This window comes from Beta vulgaris, chromosome 9 (assembly GCF_026745355.1).
Source record: "Beta vulgaris subsp. vulgaris cultivar EL10 chromosome 9, EL10.2, whole genome shotgun sequence".
In the NCBI taxonomy this organism is placed as follows: Eukaryota; Viridiplantae; Streptophyta; class Magnoliopsida; order Caryophyllales; family Amaranthaceae; genus Beta; species Beta vulgaris.
The window spans coordinates 15,113,710-15,128,645 of NC_079210.1; the positions used below are offsets into that span (position 1 = coordinate 15,113,710).

Consider the following 14,936-nt stretch of genomic DNA (forward strand, 5'->3'; position numbering starts at 1 on the left):
AAGGAAGCTCATAGTAGTCCGTATTCAGTACATCCTGGTAGAGCAAAAATGGTACGAGATCTTAAGAATTACTTCTGGTGGAAAGGCCTCAAGAAGGAGGTAGCGAGATATGTGGCGAGATGTTTAACATGTCAAAAAGTGAAGTTTGAACGCCAGAAGGCACCTGGGTTATTGCAACCATTACCTATTCCAGAGTGGAAATGGGATTCTGTCTCCATGGATTTCGTGTCAGGGTTACCAAGGTCTAAAAAGGGAAATGACTCGATATGGGTGATAGTGGATCGTCTCACCAAAACGGCGCGATTTCTTGCAATAAAGGGAACTTGGAATCATCGCAGATGGCTGATGCCTACATTCGGAATATTGTTCGTCTTCATGGGGTACCAGTAAGCATCGTTTCGGATAGAGACCCCCGATTTCTGGCTCATTTCTGGGAGAAACTTCAGGAAGCTTTCGGAACAACATTGAAATTTAGTACGGCATTTCATCCTGCTACCGATGGTCAAACTGAACGTACAATTCAGGTATTGGAAGATATGTTGCGAGCTTGTATTTTGGAATTCCAAGGGTCTTGGGAAGATTATTTAGCTTTAATAGAATTCTCTTACAACAACAGTCATCAAGCCACAATAGGAATGGCTCCATATGAAGCCCTGTATGGTCGAAAGTGCCGAACGCCGATTTGTTGGGAAGATTTGAGGAATAGAGTACCGGTAGGACCAGAATTGGTTCAAGAGACTATGGATCAAATTCGAATAATCCGGGAAAAGATGAAAATCGCTCAGGATCGTCAGAAGAAATATGCAGACATAAGAAGGAGGAAACTGGAATTTGAAGTCGGAGATAAAGTTTTCCTTAAAGTTTCCCCTACCAAAGGAGTAAAGAGATTCGGTATTCGAGGCAAACTTAGTCCGAAGTTCATTGGACCTTATGAAATCTTGAAAAGAGTTGGCGAGGTAGCTTACGAAATTGCGTTACCTACTGAACTGTCTCGCATCCATAATGTGTTCCATGTATCACAGCTTCGGAAATATATGCACGATCCTTCCCATGTGTTATCTCATGAACCATTGCAACTTGATGAAACTCTTAGTTATGAAGAAGACCTATCAGAATATTGGACCGACGCGAAAAGGTTCTACGGAATCAAGTCATACCATTAGTTAAGGTATTGTGGTCCAGTCAAAATTCGGAGGAGGCTACTTGGGAAAAAGAGACTGATATGAAGCACCGCTATCCGCAACTTTTCTAAGGTACGGTTTAAGTTTCGGGACGAAACTTCTTAAGGGGGAAACGTGTAACAGCCGGTAAATAATAAAGGATTATTATAGATTAAGTAACTTAAATTGTGGAATTTTAACGTGATCGTACGTAGGAAATACGTATGATGAGTTGTGTGTAAAAATAATGTGTGTTTGTGTGTAATTAGTACTTAGAAGGAATTATATATAAAAATAATAATATTATCTCGTTACATGGGAACATTTAGTATCGATATATTATTTTAATAAGTTAAGTTATGGAAATTGAAAACTAGTGGAAATAGGAATAATCATGTTTCAACTATTAGGCAAATTGAGGGTTGTGTTTAAAAGAATGGACTTTGGAGTTCTTTAATATAGATGGGTTGATATAAATTAAGGAGTATATGTTATGGATGTTTTGAGTAAAATAGTCATCTTGGGGAAGGTTAGATCACTAGTAAGCAAATCAATATAAAAAAATTAGGCTTAGGATAGTACAAAAGAAGATCAGAAATTCCTGCAGAAGACCAAGTAGGAACAAAGACCTCATTTGGCTTATTAAAGAAGAGATCACGAGATATAAAACATACCCAGACTTGGTTCACATGCATACCAACACCTCATAAAAATTTGAGTACATTACCCAACAAAAGCTTGCTGCCCAGAACACACCATTCTTACCTCTCTCACTCGCCAGCTCCTGCGAGATTGTAGAGCTTGGTTCTTCCTTCGTTTTCTTCAATTTTTCTCTATAAAAAACTTGCATGCAAAGCTTGATTCATATTCTAAACACATAGGTGCATACTGGGAAGGTAAAAGTTCGAGCTTTAAGAGTCGGGAAGTTCAAGAAGCAAGGCCATCTTCTTCAATCAAGGAAACAGTAAGTATAGTGAATGTTTAGGTTGAATTAAGGTACTTCCTTGAGGTATTTTCTTATGAAATTTGGTGTGAATGTTCTTTTATGTCTTAGGATCAAAAAGAATCAAGAATCCAGTCTTGAGGAGCAGTAGAAGTCGAGTTACACCATTTACAAATTAAGGTATGCAGATTCAATGCCTTTTTGGAGATTAAAAATGATGGAAGTTGTTAGATTTGTTTTAGAACGAAATTAAGGCTGAATTTTTGTTGTGAATGGCTATTGGATTTTATATTTTGATGTTATACAAGTTTAAACCCTTGCATGTTGGTACAACAAATGAAAAAGGACTCCTTTTCTTACCTTAGGAAGAATAGTATGTGGATTTTACTTGTTTTGGTTAAGAATGGCGATTTTTGGTATTATGGATGGATTTTCGGTAAGTAGGCAGTAGGTTGGATGATATTAGGTGATCATATAAGTGTGTGTTAATAGCTAAGAACATCATTTAGGATGAAGGTTAAGTTTTATACTAAAAAGTGTGGTTAAAGGCATGTTTTACTATGTGATTTTTACTTGGAAATGTGATCAATGTTGGAAAAGGATTTCATTGAACTTATTATTAGTTATTCTTGATAAAGAAACATGGAGTTCATGATATACTTGGATAAGAATCTTCTACATCATTTCAGATTCCATTAGAGGTTCCGAAAACTATTTACAAACTACGTTTTAAAAATGAACTATATCGGGTTGCCTATAATCTTTTTAAGGAAAACATTTTCAATGATATATAGATGTATTTACAGTAGCTTAAACATAAATGTTTCACTTATATTACTCAATCAAAATCGATGATCAAATTCTATTCAAAGTATTCTTTGTATGAGGTCCGAAATCACCCTTTTTCGCACATCAAAACCTAGATTATTCTTATGATTAGTTAGATCGATTGTGTGGATTCTTTAAAACTATTTTTGGCATTCCTAAAATCAGTAGCTACTGTCCTAAGTCCATTAATCCATCCTTAACCAAACCTTAAATCATTTTTATAAGCTTAACTTTTAGTATAACTTCTTACAAACCGTTTTAGTAAGTGTATTCGTTATTAAAGAATGAGAATTCGTTTTTGCGTAGTGAAGAGGAATGTGTGTATCATGTGAAAGGACATGTCCTATAAAAGCTTGCAAGCGAGAAAATAGTAGGAGTTTAAACTCCGAATTGTGTGGAGGTTGTATTCTAATACACCTCATTGTGATATCTTCTTCCTACGCCCTCAAGCTAAACGTTTTCAAAATTGTGTTGGTATGTGGACGTTTGCTATAAACTTGTGAACATTTCGAATGTGTATTCTTACGAGGAAGGTTTATTCTCTTGACATATTGATTTGTAAATTACCTTGGAGTGTGATCACTCCTTGTTTTCAGCCACCATAAATCTATTTCTGGATTGATTTGCATACCAGTGTAAACTGATTTTTATTTGTTCTATGAACCTGTCCTGGTGGGGGCAGACTCTTGTGCAGGGAAAAGCAAGCTAAGGTAGTCCGAGGGATGAGCTGTAGTGAAGTCATGTCTCAACTGTCATAGTGGATGCAAGCTTGAACATGATCATATTTTGCAACTTACTTCTGCTCATGAACACTGTTTAACTTTATTTTATAACTTTCTTTTGGGTCTGTAATAACTAACTTAATTTCATATGTGATGAATGTTTATTTTAAGATTAGCTCGTAGAGTCAATTCAACCATATTAATGGGTTGACTCCAGCAGGTGACAGCCTCCGTAACGTTTGATTATGATTTTGCTTCCGCTATTGCTAGAAGTATAGTTTTTAATAATATTTAACATAAGCTAGGACGGGGGCTGTTACAAGTGGTATCCGAGCCAAGGTTTTCTTAATTTTAAAGAAAAATGAAAATGTGATTTTGATACTTATCTTCATATAGGTATTCAATTGTTTTAAACATAAATGTTTTAAATGATTGATTGATCATGTTCAAGGAAGCTAAGAAATGCTATGATGGTAAGAGTAACATGCTCAGTAGGGCAAATAATGTGTGTAGATTATGTGTGTGATACTTATGTGTATTATCTAAGTTATGTGTTATGTATGTGCAACTAGATGTCTACAAGTGGAAGTGGTAATGGTAATGGGTCAAGAGTAATATGGAGAAACAACGCATATTGGGTGATTGGTAGTGATGGAAATCGAAGGTACCAGGAGGAACCAGATGTTAAGAGGAATGAAGGAGAGGATCCGTTGGTATTTGCTAGAGAAAAACTCAATGTCATAGAAGAGTATAACCAGTTATATGGGAGTGGAAACCATAACCCTTTCACTCGACCTGCTATTCAAGCATACACCCTCATCAAGACCTTACCACATTTTCATCCCTGGGTGTTGTTCCGTTGGACCTACTGGAAATTGCTAGTTTTGTTATGGCAACACCATCTTTGTTGAATTTGAATGAGAGTGTTATAGATAATATTGATAAGAATTTGATCAGGTGGGAAGGAACACCGGAGGAGGTGTTAGAGGAGATGGAACGGGCTAAGCAGCAGCGAGTTTGCAAGATATGGGTCGGGATGCTCAGTACTGGATAGATATGTACAACAGAATAGCCACAGTAGAATACCAAAGAAGAAGAGGGGGAAGAGTTCCTACACCCCCTAACTCTGCTGCTAGTATGGTACCACCTCAACCTCAAAGATCTGGAGATTCCGCTACAAGTATGGCTCCTCCCCAGTCACGTAATTCGAGAGGATCAAGTGATGATTCAGGAGGACCCTCGGGGTGCCAGGAGTAGTATTTCGAGGAAGTAACTCATGGATGAGTGACCCCGACTACATTCCCGAAACCCCATCCTCCAGTAGCGAAGACAGTGGATACGCATATGATCCATATAACATTCTTTAGGAGGAATTAGCATAGTGATGATGTGGAAGGAAGTGGTAGTAGCCTTAGTTTTTATTGTATGTGTAAAAGAATTGTCAGGATGAGATGATCGACTCTGGCAATGGAACTATTGTATTGTATTGTGAAGTTAAGATGTTCAAGTTATAATATATTTGAATGATCTGTGATATGAATATATGTGCTTATACATGTAAAGTGGGGAAAATTGCAATCCTTTTTGGGAATAAGTGTTTAGTAGCTTATATGTAATAATTTGGAAATTTTGGGGATTACTAAGAATATTCAGTTATCATTTTATAGGTTATGGCACATATCAACGTGACCAATGAGATCCAGCAGAATGTGGAAAACAATGAACCACAGGAACAGCTGGAAAAATTCTCAAGCCGAACAGATACGTCAGCTAAGGGAAATGAATACCCGATTGCTGGCAATCCTGGAAAAGCAGGAACAAAATAGGGATAATGAGGAAGGGAAGTTCTATAAGAGGCTTGCTGCTCATAAGCCACGGGGCTATGACGGCGAAGCGGATCCGGTAAAATTTGAAGACTGGATTGCATATATGGAAAAGCTGCTGGATGTGGTAAACTGTCCAGAGAACTTGAGGGTAAAGCTGGCATCCTTTTACCTGGAAGGCCCTGCGGATATGTGGTGGGGTACAGTTAAGAAAACCTCCACCCAAGCCATTTACACCTGGGAAATGTTCGTGGAAAAGTTGAGGAATAAGTTCTTTCCTCCAGCACTGAGAAGGAAAAAAGAGAATGAATTCTTGTTTTTGAGGCAAGGGCAGATGACGGTAGTAGAATATGCTGCCAAATTTATGGAACTCGCGCGGTTCGCTCCAGACTTTACTAGCAACGAAAGGGTAAAATCCATGCGATTTTTTGAGGGGTTAAATTTGAAGTACCAGAAAAGAATAGGGGTCTATAACAGCTTTGAGGATTTGTATGATCGAGCCTTAGAACATGAACGGATTGAGCAAAAGGATGAAAACTCGAAAAGAAAGAAGAAGGGGAACGAAAAACTGGAGCAGGGAGTAGCAAGAAAATTAAGACGGATCCAGCCGGAACGTCCATGGCCTTAGTCCCTGCTAAAGTAGGGGGAGGGGAAAGAAGGAGTGGAAGTGTCGGCGTTGTGGAAAAGATCACTATGGGAAAAACTGTGAGGGGTAAAGAATTTGTTTCAAATGCATGAAGATGGGGCATAGAATCAAGGAGTGTCCGTTTTAAATCAATCAGGAAATGCTAAAGGTAATCAGCGACCTGGTGAGGTGTTGCTGCTGAAAGCGGCTGGTGAATCGAGCTCGGGTCGTAACCAAAAAGGAGTATCGAAAGCGCCTGGGAGAGCATTTGCCCTTAAGTCTGAGCCATCTGAGGAGCCAGAGATTATAGAGCAGAAAGGTAATGTAATTACCGGGACCTTTGATGTGTGTAATTTACCTGCATTTGTGTTATTTGATTCCGGAGCATCCCACTCTTTTATTTCAAATCTATTTGCATTCCGCATAGAGAAAAAACCCAAAGTGACTTCATGTGATTTGAATGTAACTTTGCCTGATAAAACTACCTTCCGATGTAAGTATATGTTGAGAGAATGTGGTATTAGAATTGCGGAGGTGGATTTGAAGGCAGATTTGATAATGTTTGATTTAGGTGTATATGATGTGATTCTGGGTATGGATTGGTTGAGTAAAAATCGAGCTATAATAGAATGTTATACTCGAGTGGTGAAACTTCGACCCTTCTTAGAGCGGACCATTAACCATCAGGGCTGGGATGGTGCTATGGAAGCACATATTTGTCAGGTAACGGAACGAGGAGAAACTGAATAAAATTGATGAATATACCGGTAATTCAAGAATTTCCCGATGTATTTCCGGAGGATTTACCAGGGTTGCCTCCACATCGAGTTGTGGATTTTCATATAGATTTGATTCCGGGAGCTACCCCGATCTCAAGAGCTCCGTATAGGATGGCCCCAGCTGAGATGGTAGAATTAAAGAAGCAATTAGATGAGGTGTTGCAGAAGGGATATATCAGACCTAGTGTGTCTCCATGGGGAGCACCAGTGTTGTTCGTTAAGAAAAAGGATGGCTCCATGAGACTATGTATAGATTATCGAGAGATCAATAAGATCACGGTGCGGAATAGGTATCCTTTACCAAGAATTGATGATCTATTTGATCAGCTGAGGGGAGCGAGTGTATTCTCCAAGATTGATTTGAGGTCTGGTTATCACCAGATGAGGATTGTAGAGGAGGATATACCAAAGACAGCTTTCCGCACTCGATACAGGCATTACGAGTTTTTAGTTATGCCATTTGGATTGACTAATGCGCCTGCGGCTTTTATGGATTTAATGCAACGCTATTTTAAGCCGTTCTTGGATCGATTTGTGGTTATCTTTATAGATGATATCTTGATATACTCAAGGAATCGTGAGGAACATGAAGGTCATCTGAGAACTGTCCTGGCTACACTCCAGAGGAAAAGTTGTATGCCAAGCTTAGTAAATGTGATTTCTGGTTAGAGGAGGTGAAGTTTCTCGGACATGTGGTGTCTAAGGAAGGCATCTCTGTAGATCCGGACAAGATTAAGGCAGTAGAAGAATGGCCAGCACCGAAGAATGTGTCCGAAGTTCGGAGTTTTCTGGGTTTAGCAGGTTATTATCGGCGATTTGTGAAGAATTTCTCTAAAATAGCATTACCTCACAAGTTTAATCAGGAAAAACTCCCGTTTCCAATGGAATGAAAAATGTGAAGCCGCCTTCTTAGAGTTAAAGCGGAGGTTAACCAGTGCTCCTATTCTGACCCTTCCCTCCGGAACTGAGGGGTTTGAAATTTATAGTGATGCTTCTCAGGAAGGTTTGGGATGTGTGTTGATGCAGCATGGAAAAGTGATAGCCTACGCTCGCGACAGTTGCGACCTCATGAGAAAAATTATCCAGTGCATGATTTGGAATTAGCTGCAGTTGTCTTTGCTCTGAAGTTATGGCGACATTATTTGTACGGAGTTTCATGTAAGGTGTTCACGGATCATAAAAGTCTGAAGTATATCTTCACTCAAAAAGATATGAACATGAGGCAAAGAAGATGGTTAGAGTTGCTAAAAGATTACGACATCGACATTCAATATCATCCCGGAAAAGCAAATAAGGTGGCAGATGCACTTAGTAGAAGGCCAAGGAGTGAATTAAGCTTTTTATCAGCATTGCCAGATGAACTGAGTAAAGAGATAGAGTTATTTGAACTCGCTTTAGTACGTTCAGGGGATATTGAAGGAACCATTAATGCTTTAACTGTCCAACCTGACCTATACTCAGAGATTCGGGAAAAGCAAAGCCAAGATGCATTCTTGCAGGGATCAAAGAAAAGATAAAAAATGGCGAAACTCAGGAATTTGCGCAATATGAGGATGGAAGTATTAGAATGAGGGGACGATGGTGTGTTCCCGAGGATCAGGATTTAAGGCAGAGGATTTTGAAGGAAGCTCATAGTAGTCCGTATTCAGTACATCCTGGTAGAGACAAAATGTGCGAGATCTTAAGAATACTTCTGGTGGAAAGGCCTCAAGAAGGAGGTAGCGAGATATGTGGCGAGATGTTTAACATGTCAAAAAGTGAAGTTTGAACGCCAGAAGGCACCTGGGTTATTGCAACCATTACCTATTCCAGAGTGGAAATGGGATTCTGTCTCCATGGATTTCGTGTCAGGGTTACCAAGGTCTAAAAAGGGAAATGACTCGATATGGGTGATAGTGGATCGTCTCACCAAAACGGCGCGATTTCTTGCAATAAAGGGAACTTGGAATCAGTCGCAGATGGCTGATGCCTACATTCGGAATATTGTTCGTCTTCATGGGGTACCAGTAAGCATCGTTTCGGATAGAGACCCCCGATTTCTGGCTCATTTCTGGGAGAAACTTCAGGAAGCTTTCGGAACAACATTGAAATTTAGTACGGCATTTCATCCTGCTACCGATGGTCAAACTGAACGTACAATTCAGGTATTGGAAGATATGTTGCGAGCTTGTATTTTGGAATTCCAAGGGTCTTGGGAAGATTATTTAGCTTTAATAGAATTCTCTTACAACAACAGTCATCAAGCCACAATAGGAATGGCTCCATATGAAGCCCTGTATGGTCGAAAGTGCCGAACGCCGATTTGTTGGGAAGATTTGAGGAATAGAGTACCGGTAGGACCAGAATTGGTTCAAGAGACTATGGATCAAATTCGAATAATCCGGGAAAAGATGAAAATCGCTCAGGATCGTCAGAAGAAATATGCAGACATAAGAAGGAGGAAACTGGAATTTGAAGTCGGAGATAAAGTTTTCCTTAAAGTTTCCCCTACCAAAGGAGTAAAGAGATTCGGTATTCGAGGCAAACTTAGTCCGAAGTTCATTGGACCTTATGAAATCTTGAAAAGAGTTGGGAGGTAGCTTACGAAATTGCGTTACCTACTGAACTGTCTCGCATCCATAATGTGTTCCATGTATCACAGCTTCGGAAATATATGCACGATCCTTCCCATGTGTTATCTCATGAACCATTGCAACTTGATGAAACTCTTAGTTATGAAGAAAGACCTATCAGAATATTGGACCGACGCGAAAAGGTTCTACGGAATCAAGTCATACCATTAGTTAAGGTATTGTGGTCCAGTCAAAATTCGGAGGAGGCTACTTGGGAAAAAGAGACTGATATGAAGCACCGCTATCCGCAACTTTTCTAAGGTACGATTTAAGTTTCGGACGAAACTTCTTAAGGGGGGAAACGTGTAACAGCCGGTAAATAATAAAGGATTATTATATGATTAAGTAACTTAAATTGTGGAATTTTAACGTGATCGTACGTAGGAAATACGTATGATGAGTTGTGTGTAAAAATAATGTGTGTTTGTGTTAATTAGTACTTAGAAGGAATTATATATAAAAATAATAATATTATTCGTTACATGGGAACATTTAGTATCGATATATTATTTTAATAAGTTAATTATGGAAATTGAAAACTAGTGGAAATAGGAATAATCATGTTTCAACTATTAGGCAAATTGAGGGTTGTGTTTAAAAGAATGGACTTTGGAGTTCTTTAATATAGATGGGTTGATATAAATTAAGGAGTATATGTTATGGATGTTTTGAGTAAAATAGTCATCTTGGGGAAGGTTAGATCACTAGTAAGCAAATCAATATAAAAAAATTAGGCTTAGGATAGTACAAAAGAAGATCAGAAATTCCTCGCAGAAGACCAAGTAGGAACAAAGACCTCATTTGGCTTATTAAAGAAGAGATCCGAGATATAAAACATACCCAGACTTGGTTCACATGCATACCAACACCTCATAAAAATTTGAGTACATTACCACAACAAAAGCTTGCTGCCCAGAACACACCATTCTTACCTCTCTCACTCGCCAGCTCCTGCGAGATTGTAGAGCTTGGTTCTTCCTTCGTTTTCTTCAATTTTTCTCTATAAAAAACTTGCATGCAAAGCTTGATTCATATTCTAAACACATAGGTGCATACTGGGAAGTAAAAGTTCGAGCTTTAAGAGTCGGGAAGTTCAAGAAGCAAGGCCATCTTCTTCAATCAAGGAAACAGTAAGATAGTGAATGTTTAGGTTGAATTAAGGTACTTCCTTGAGGTATTTTCTTATGAAATTTGGTGTGAATGTTCTTTTATGTCTTAGGATAAAAAAGAATCAAGAATCCAGTCTTGAGGACTCCTTTTCTTACCTTAGGAAGAATAGTATGTGGATTTTACTTGTTTTGGTTAAGAATGGCGATTTTTGGTATTATGGATGGATTTTCGGTAAGTAGGCAGTAGGTTGGATGATATTAGGTGATCATATAAGTGTGTGTTAATAGCTAAGAACATCATTTAGGATGAAGGTTAAGTTTTATACTAAAAAGTGTGGTTAAAGGCATGTTTTACTATGTGATTTTTACTTGGAAATGTGATCAATGTTGGAAAAGGATTTCATTGAACTTATTATTAGTTATTCTTGATAAAGAAACATGGAGTTCATGATATACTTGGATAAGAATCTTCTACATCATTTCAGATTCCATTAGAGGTTCCGAAAACTATTTACAAACTACGTTTTAAAAATGAACTATATCGGGTTGCCTATAATCTTTTTAAGGAAAACATTTTCAATGATATATAGATGTATTTACAGTAGCTTAAACATAAATGTTTCACTTATATTACTCAATCAAAATCGATGATCAAATTCTATTCAAAGTATTCTTTGTATGAGGTCCGAAATCACCCTTTTTCGCACATCAAAACCTAGATTATTCTTATGATTAGTTAGATCGATTGTGTGGATTCTTTAAAACTATTTTTGGCATTCCTAAAATCATGTAGCTACTGTCCTAAGTCCATTAATCCATCCTTAACCAAACCTTAAATCATTTTTATAAGCTTAACTTTTAGTATAACTTCTTACAAACCGTTTTAGTAAGTGTATTCGTTATTAAAGAATGAGAATTCGTTTTTGCGTAGTGAAGAGGAATGTGTGTATCATGTGAAAGGACATGTCCTATAAAAGCTTGCAAGAGAGAAAATAGTAGGAGTTTAAACTCCGAATTGTGTGGAGGTTGTATTCTAATACACCTCATTGTGATATCTTCTTCCTACGCCCTCAAGCTAAACGTTTTCAAAATTGTGTTGGTATGTGGACGTTTGCTATAAACTTGTGAACATTTCGAATGTGTATTCTTACGAGGAAGGTTTATTCTCTTGACATATTGATTTGTAAATTACCTTGGAGTGTGATCACTCCTTGTTTTCAGCCACCATAAATCTATTTCTGGATTGATTTGCATACCAGTGTAAACTGATTTTTATTTGTTCTATGAACCTGTCCGGTGGGGGCAGACTCTTGTGCAGGGAAAAGCAAGCTAAGGTAGTCCGAGGGATGAGCTGTAGTGAAGTCATGTCTCAACTGTCATAGTGGATGCAAGCTTGAACATGATCATATTTTGCAACTTACTTCTGCTCATGAACACTGTTTAACTTTATTTTATAACTTTCTTTTGGGTCTGTAATAACTAACTTAATTTCATATGTGATGAATGTTTATTTTAAGATTAGCTCGTAGAGTCAATTCAACCATATTAATGGGTTGACTCCAGCAGGTGACAGCCTCCGTAACGTTTGATTATGATTTTGCTTCCGCTATTGCTAGAAGTATAGTTTTTAATTAATATTTAACATAAGCTAGGACGGGGGCTGTTACAAGTGGTATCCGAGCCAAGGTTTTCTTAATTTTAAAGAAAAATGAAAATGTGATTTTGATACTTATCTTCATATAGGTATTCAATTGTTTTAAACATAAATGTTTTAAATGATTGATTGATCATGTTCAAGGAAGCTAAGAAATGCTATGATGGTAAGAGTAACATGCTCAGTAGGGCAAATAATGTGTGTAGATTATGTGTGTGATACTTATGTGTATTATCTAAGTTATGTGTTATGTATGTGCAACTAGATGTCTACAAGTGGAAGTGGTAATGGTAATGGGTCAAGAGTAATATGGAGAAACAACGCATATTGGGTGATTGGTAGTGATGGAAATCGAAGGTACCAGGAGGAACCAGATGTTAAGAGGAATGAAGGAGAGGATCCGTTGGTATTTGCTAAGAAAAACTCAATGTCATAGAAGAGTATAACCAGTTATATGGGAGTGGAAACCATAACCCTTTCACTCGACCTGCTATTCAAGCATACACCCTCATCAAGACCTTACCACATTTTCATCCCTGGGTGTTGTTCCGTTGGACCTACTGGAAATTGCTAGTTTTGTTTATGGCAACACCATCTTTGTTGAATTTGAATGAGAGTGTTATAGATAATATTGATAAGAATTTGATCAGGTGGGAAGGAACACCGGAGGAGGTGTTAGAGGAGATGGAACGGGCTAAGCAGGCAGCGAGTTTGCAAGATATGGGTCGGGATGCTCAGTACTGGATAGATATGTACAACAGAATAGCCACAGTAGAATACCAAAGAAGAAGAGGGGGAAGAGTTCCTACACCCCCTAACTCTGCTGCTAGTATGGTACCACCTCAACCTCAAAGATCTGGAGATTCCGCTACAAGTATGGCTCCTCCCCAGTCACGTAATTCGAGAGGATCAAGTGATGATTCAGGAGGACCCTCGGGAGTGCCAGGAGTAGTATTTCGAGGAAGTAACTCATGGATGAGTGACCCCGACTACATTCCCGAAACCCCATCCTCCAGTAGCGAAGACAGTGGATACGCATATGATCCATATAACATTCTTTAGGAGGAATTAGCATAGTGATGATGTGGAAGGAAGTGGTAGTAGCCTTAGTTTTTATTGTATGTGTAAAAGAATTGTCAGGATGAGATGATCGACTCTGGGCAATGGAACTATTGTATTGTATTGTGAAGTTAAGATGTTCAAGTTATAATATATTTTGAATGATCTGTGATATGAATATATGTGCTTATACATGTAAAGTGGGGAAAATTGCAATCCTTTTTGGGAATAAGTGTTTAGTAGCTTATATGTAATAATTTGGAAATTTTGGGGATTACTAAGAATATTCAGTTATCATTTTATAGGTTATGGCACATATCAACGTGACCAATGAGATCCAGCAGAATGTGGAAAACAATGAACCACAGGAACAGCTGGAAAATTCTCAAGCCGAACAGATACGTCAGCTAAGGGAAATGAATACCCGATTGCTGGCAATCCTGGAAAAGCAGGAACAAAATAGGGATAATGAGGAAGGGAAGTTCTATAAGAGGCTTGCTGCTCATAAGCCACGGGGCTATGACGGCGAAGCGGATCCGGTAAAATTTGAAGACTGGATTGCATATATGGAAAAGCTGCTGGATGTGGTAAACTGTCCAGAGAACTTGAGGGTAAAGCTGGCATCCTTTTACCTGGAAGGCCCTGCGGATATGTGGTGGGGTACAGTTAAGAAAACCTCCACCCAAGCCATTTACACCTGGGAAATGTTCGTGGAAAAGTTGAGGAATAAGTTCTTTCCTCCAGCACTGAGAAGGAAAAAAGAGAATGAATTCTTTTTTTGAGGCAAGGGCAGATGACGGTAGTAGAATATGCTGCCAAATTTATGGAACTCGCGCGGTTCGCTCCAGACTTTACTAGCAACGAAAGGGTAAAATCCATGCGATTTTTTGAGGGTTAAATTTGAAGTACCAGAAAAGAATAGGGGTCTATAACAGCTTTGAGGATTTGTATGATCGAGCCTTAGAACATGAACGGATTGAGCAAAAGGATGAAAACTCAAAAGAAAGAAGAAGGGGAACGAAAAATCTGGAGCAGAGAGTAGCAAGAAAATTAAGACGGATCCAGCCGGAACGTCCATGGCCTTAGTCCCTGCTAAAATAGGGGGAGGGGGAAAGAAGGAGTGGAAGTGTCGGCGTTGTGGAAAAGATCACTATGGGAAAAACTGTGAGGGGCAAAGCATTTGTTTCAAATGCATGAAGACGGGGCATAGAATCAAGGAGTGTCCCGTTTTAAATCAATCAGGAAATGCTAAAGGTAATCAGCGACCTGGTGAGGTGTTGCTGCTGAAAGCGGCTGGTGAATCGAGCTCGGGTCGTAACCAAAAAGGAGTATCGAAAGCGCCTGGGAGAGCATTTGCCCTTAAGTCTGAGCCATCTGAGGAGCCAGAGATTATAGAGCAGAAAGGTAATGTAATTACCGGGACCTTTGATGTGTGTAATTTACCTGCATTTGTGTTATTTGATTCCGGAGCATCCCACTCTTTTATTTCAAATCTATTTGCATTCCGCATAGAGAAAAAACCCAAAGTGACTTCATGTGATTTGAATGTAACTTTGCCTGATAAAACTACCTTCCGATGTAAGTATATGTTGAGAAGAATGTGGTATTAGAATTGCGGAGGT

The 14,936-nt window shown here is 38.7% G+C and overlaps 1 protein-coding gene and 1 long non-coding RNA gene across 2 annotated transcripts; both read left to right on the forward strand.

The window, feature by feature from the left end:
• The first annotated feature begins 1,897 nt into the window (after nt 1-1,897).
• On the forward strand, nt 1,898-3,850 carry LOC125493654 (uncharacterized). The gene is made up of 3 exons (XR_007270139.2): nt 1,898-2,124; nt 2,215-2,283; nt 3,614-3,850. It is a non-coding gene; the product is annotated as an uncharacterized LOC125493654 (long non-coding RNA).
• Nucleotides 3,851-5,372: 1,522 nt separating this feature from the next.
• Nucleotides 5,373-6,851, forward strand: LOC125493752 (uncharacterized). Its single transcript, XM_048637263.2, has 2 exons — nt 5,373-6,090; nt 6,259-6,851. Exons 1-2 carry the CDS (start codon nt 5,373-5,375, stop codon nt 6,849-6,851), a joined length of 1,311 nt encoding a protein of 436 aa, XP_048493220.2.
• The last annotated feature ends 8,085 nt before the right edge of the window (nt 6,852-14,936 follow it).

Excerpts from the sequence above, each read along its gene's own strand:
- LOC125493752 (XM_048637263.2), top strand. The coding sequence starts at position 5,373 with ATGAACCACAGGAACAGCTGGAAAAATTCTCAAGCCGAACAGATACGT. Across the intron at positions 6,091-6,258 it reads AAGACGGATCCAGCCGGAAC|GAAATGCTAAAGGTAATCAG; the intron begins GTCCATGGCCTT and ends TAAATCAATCAG.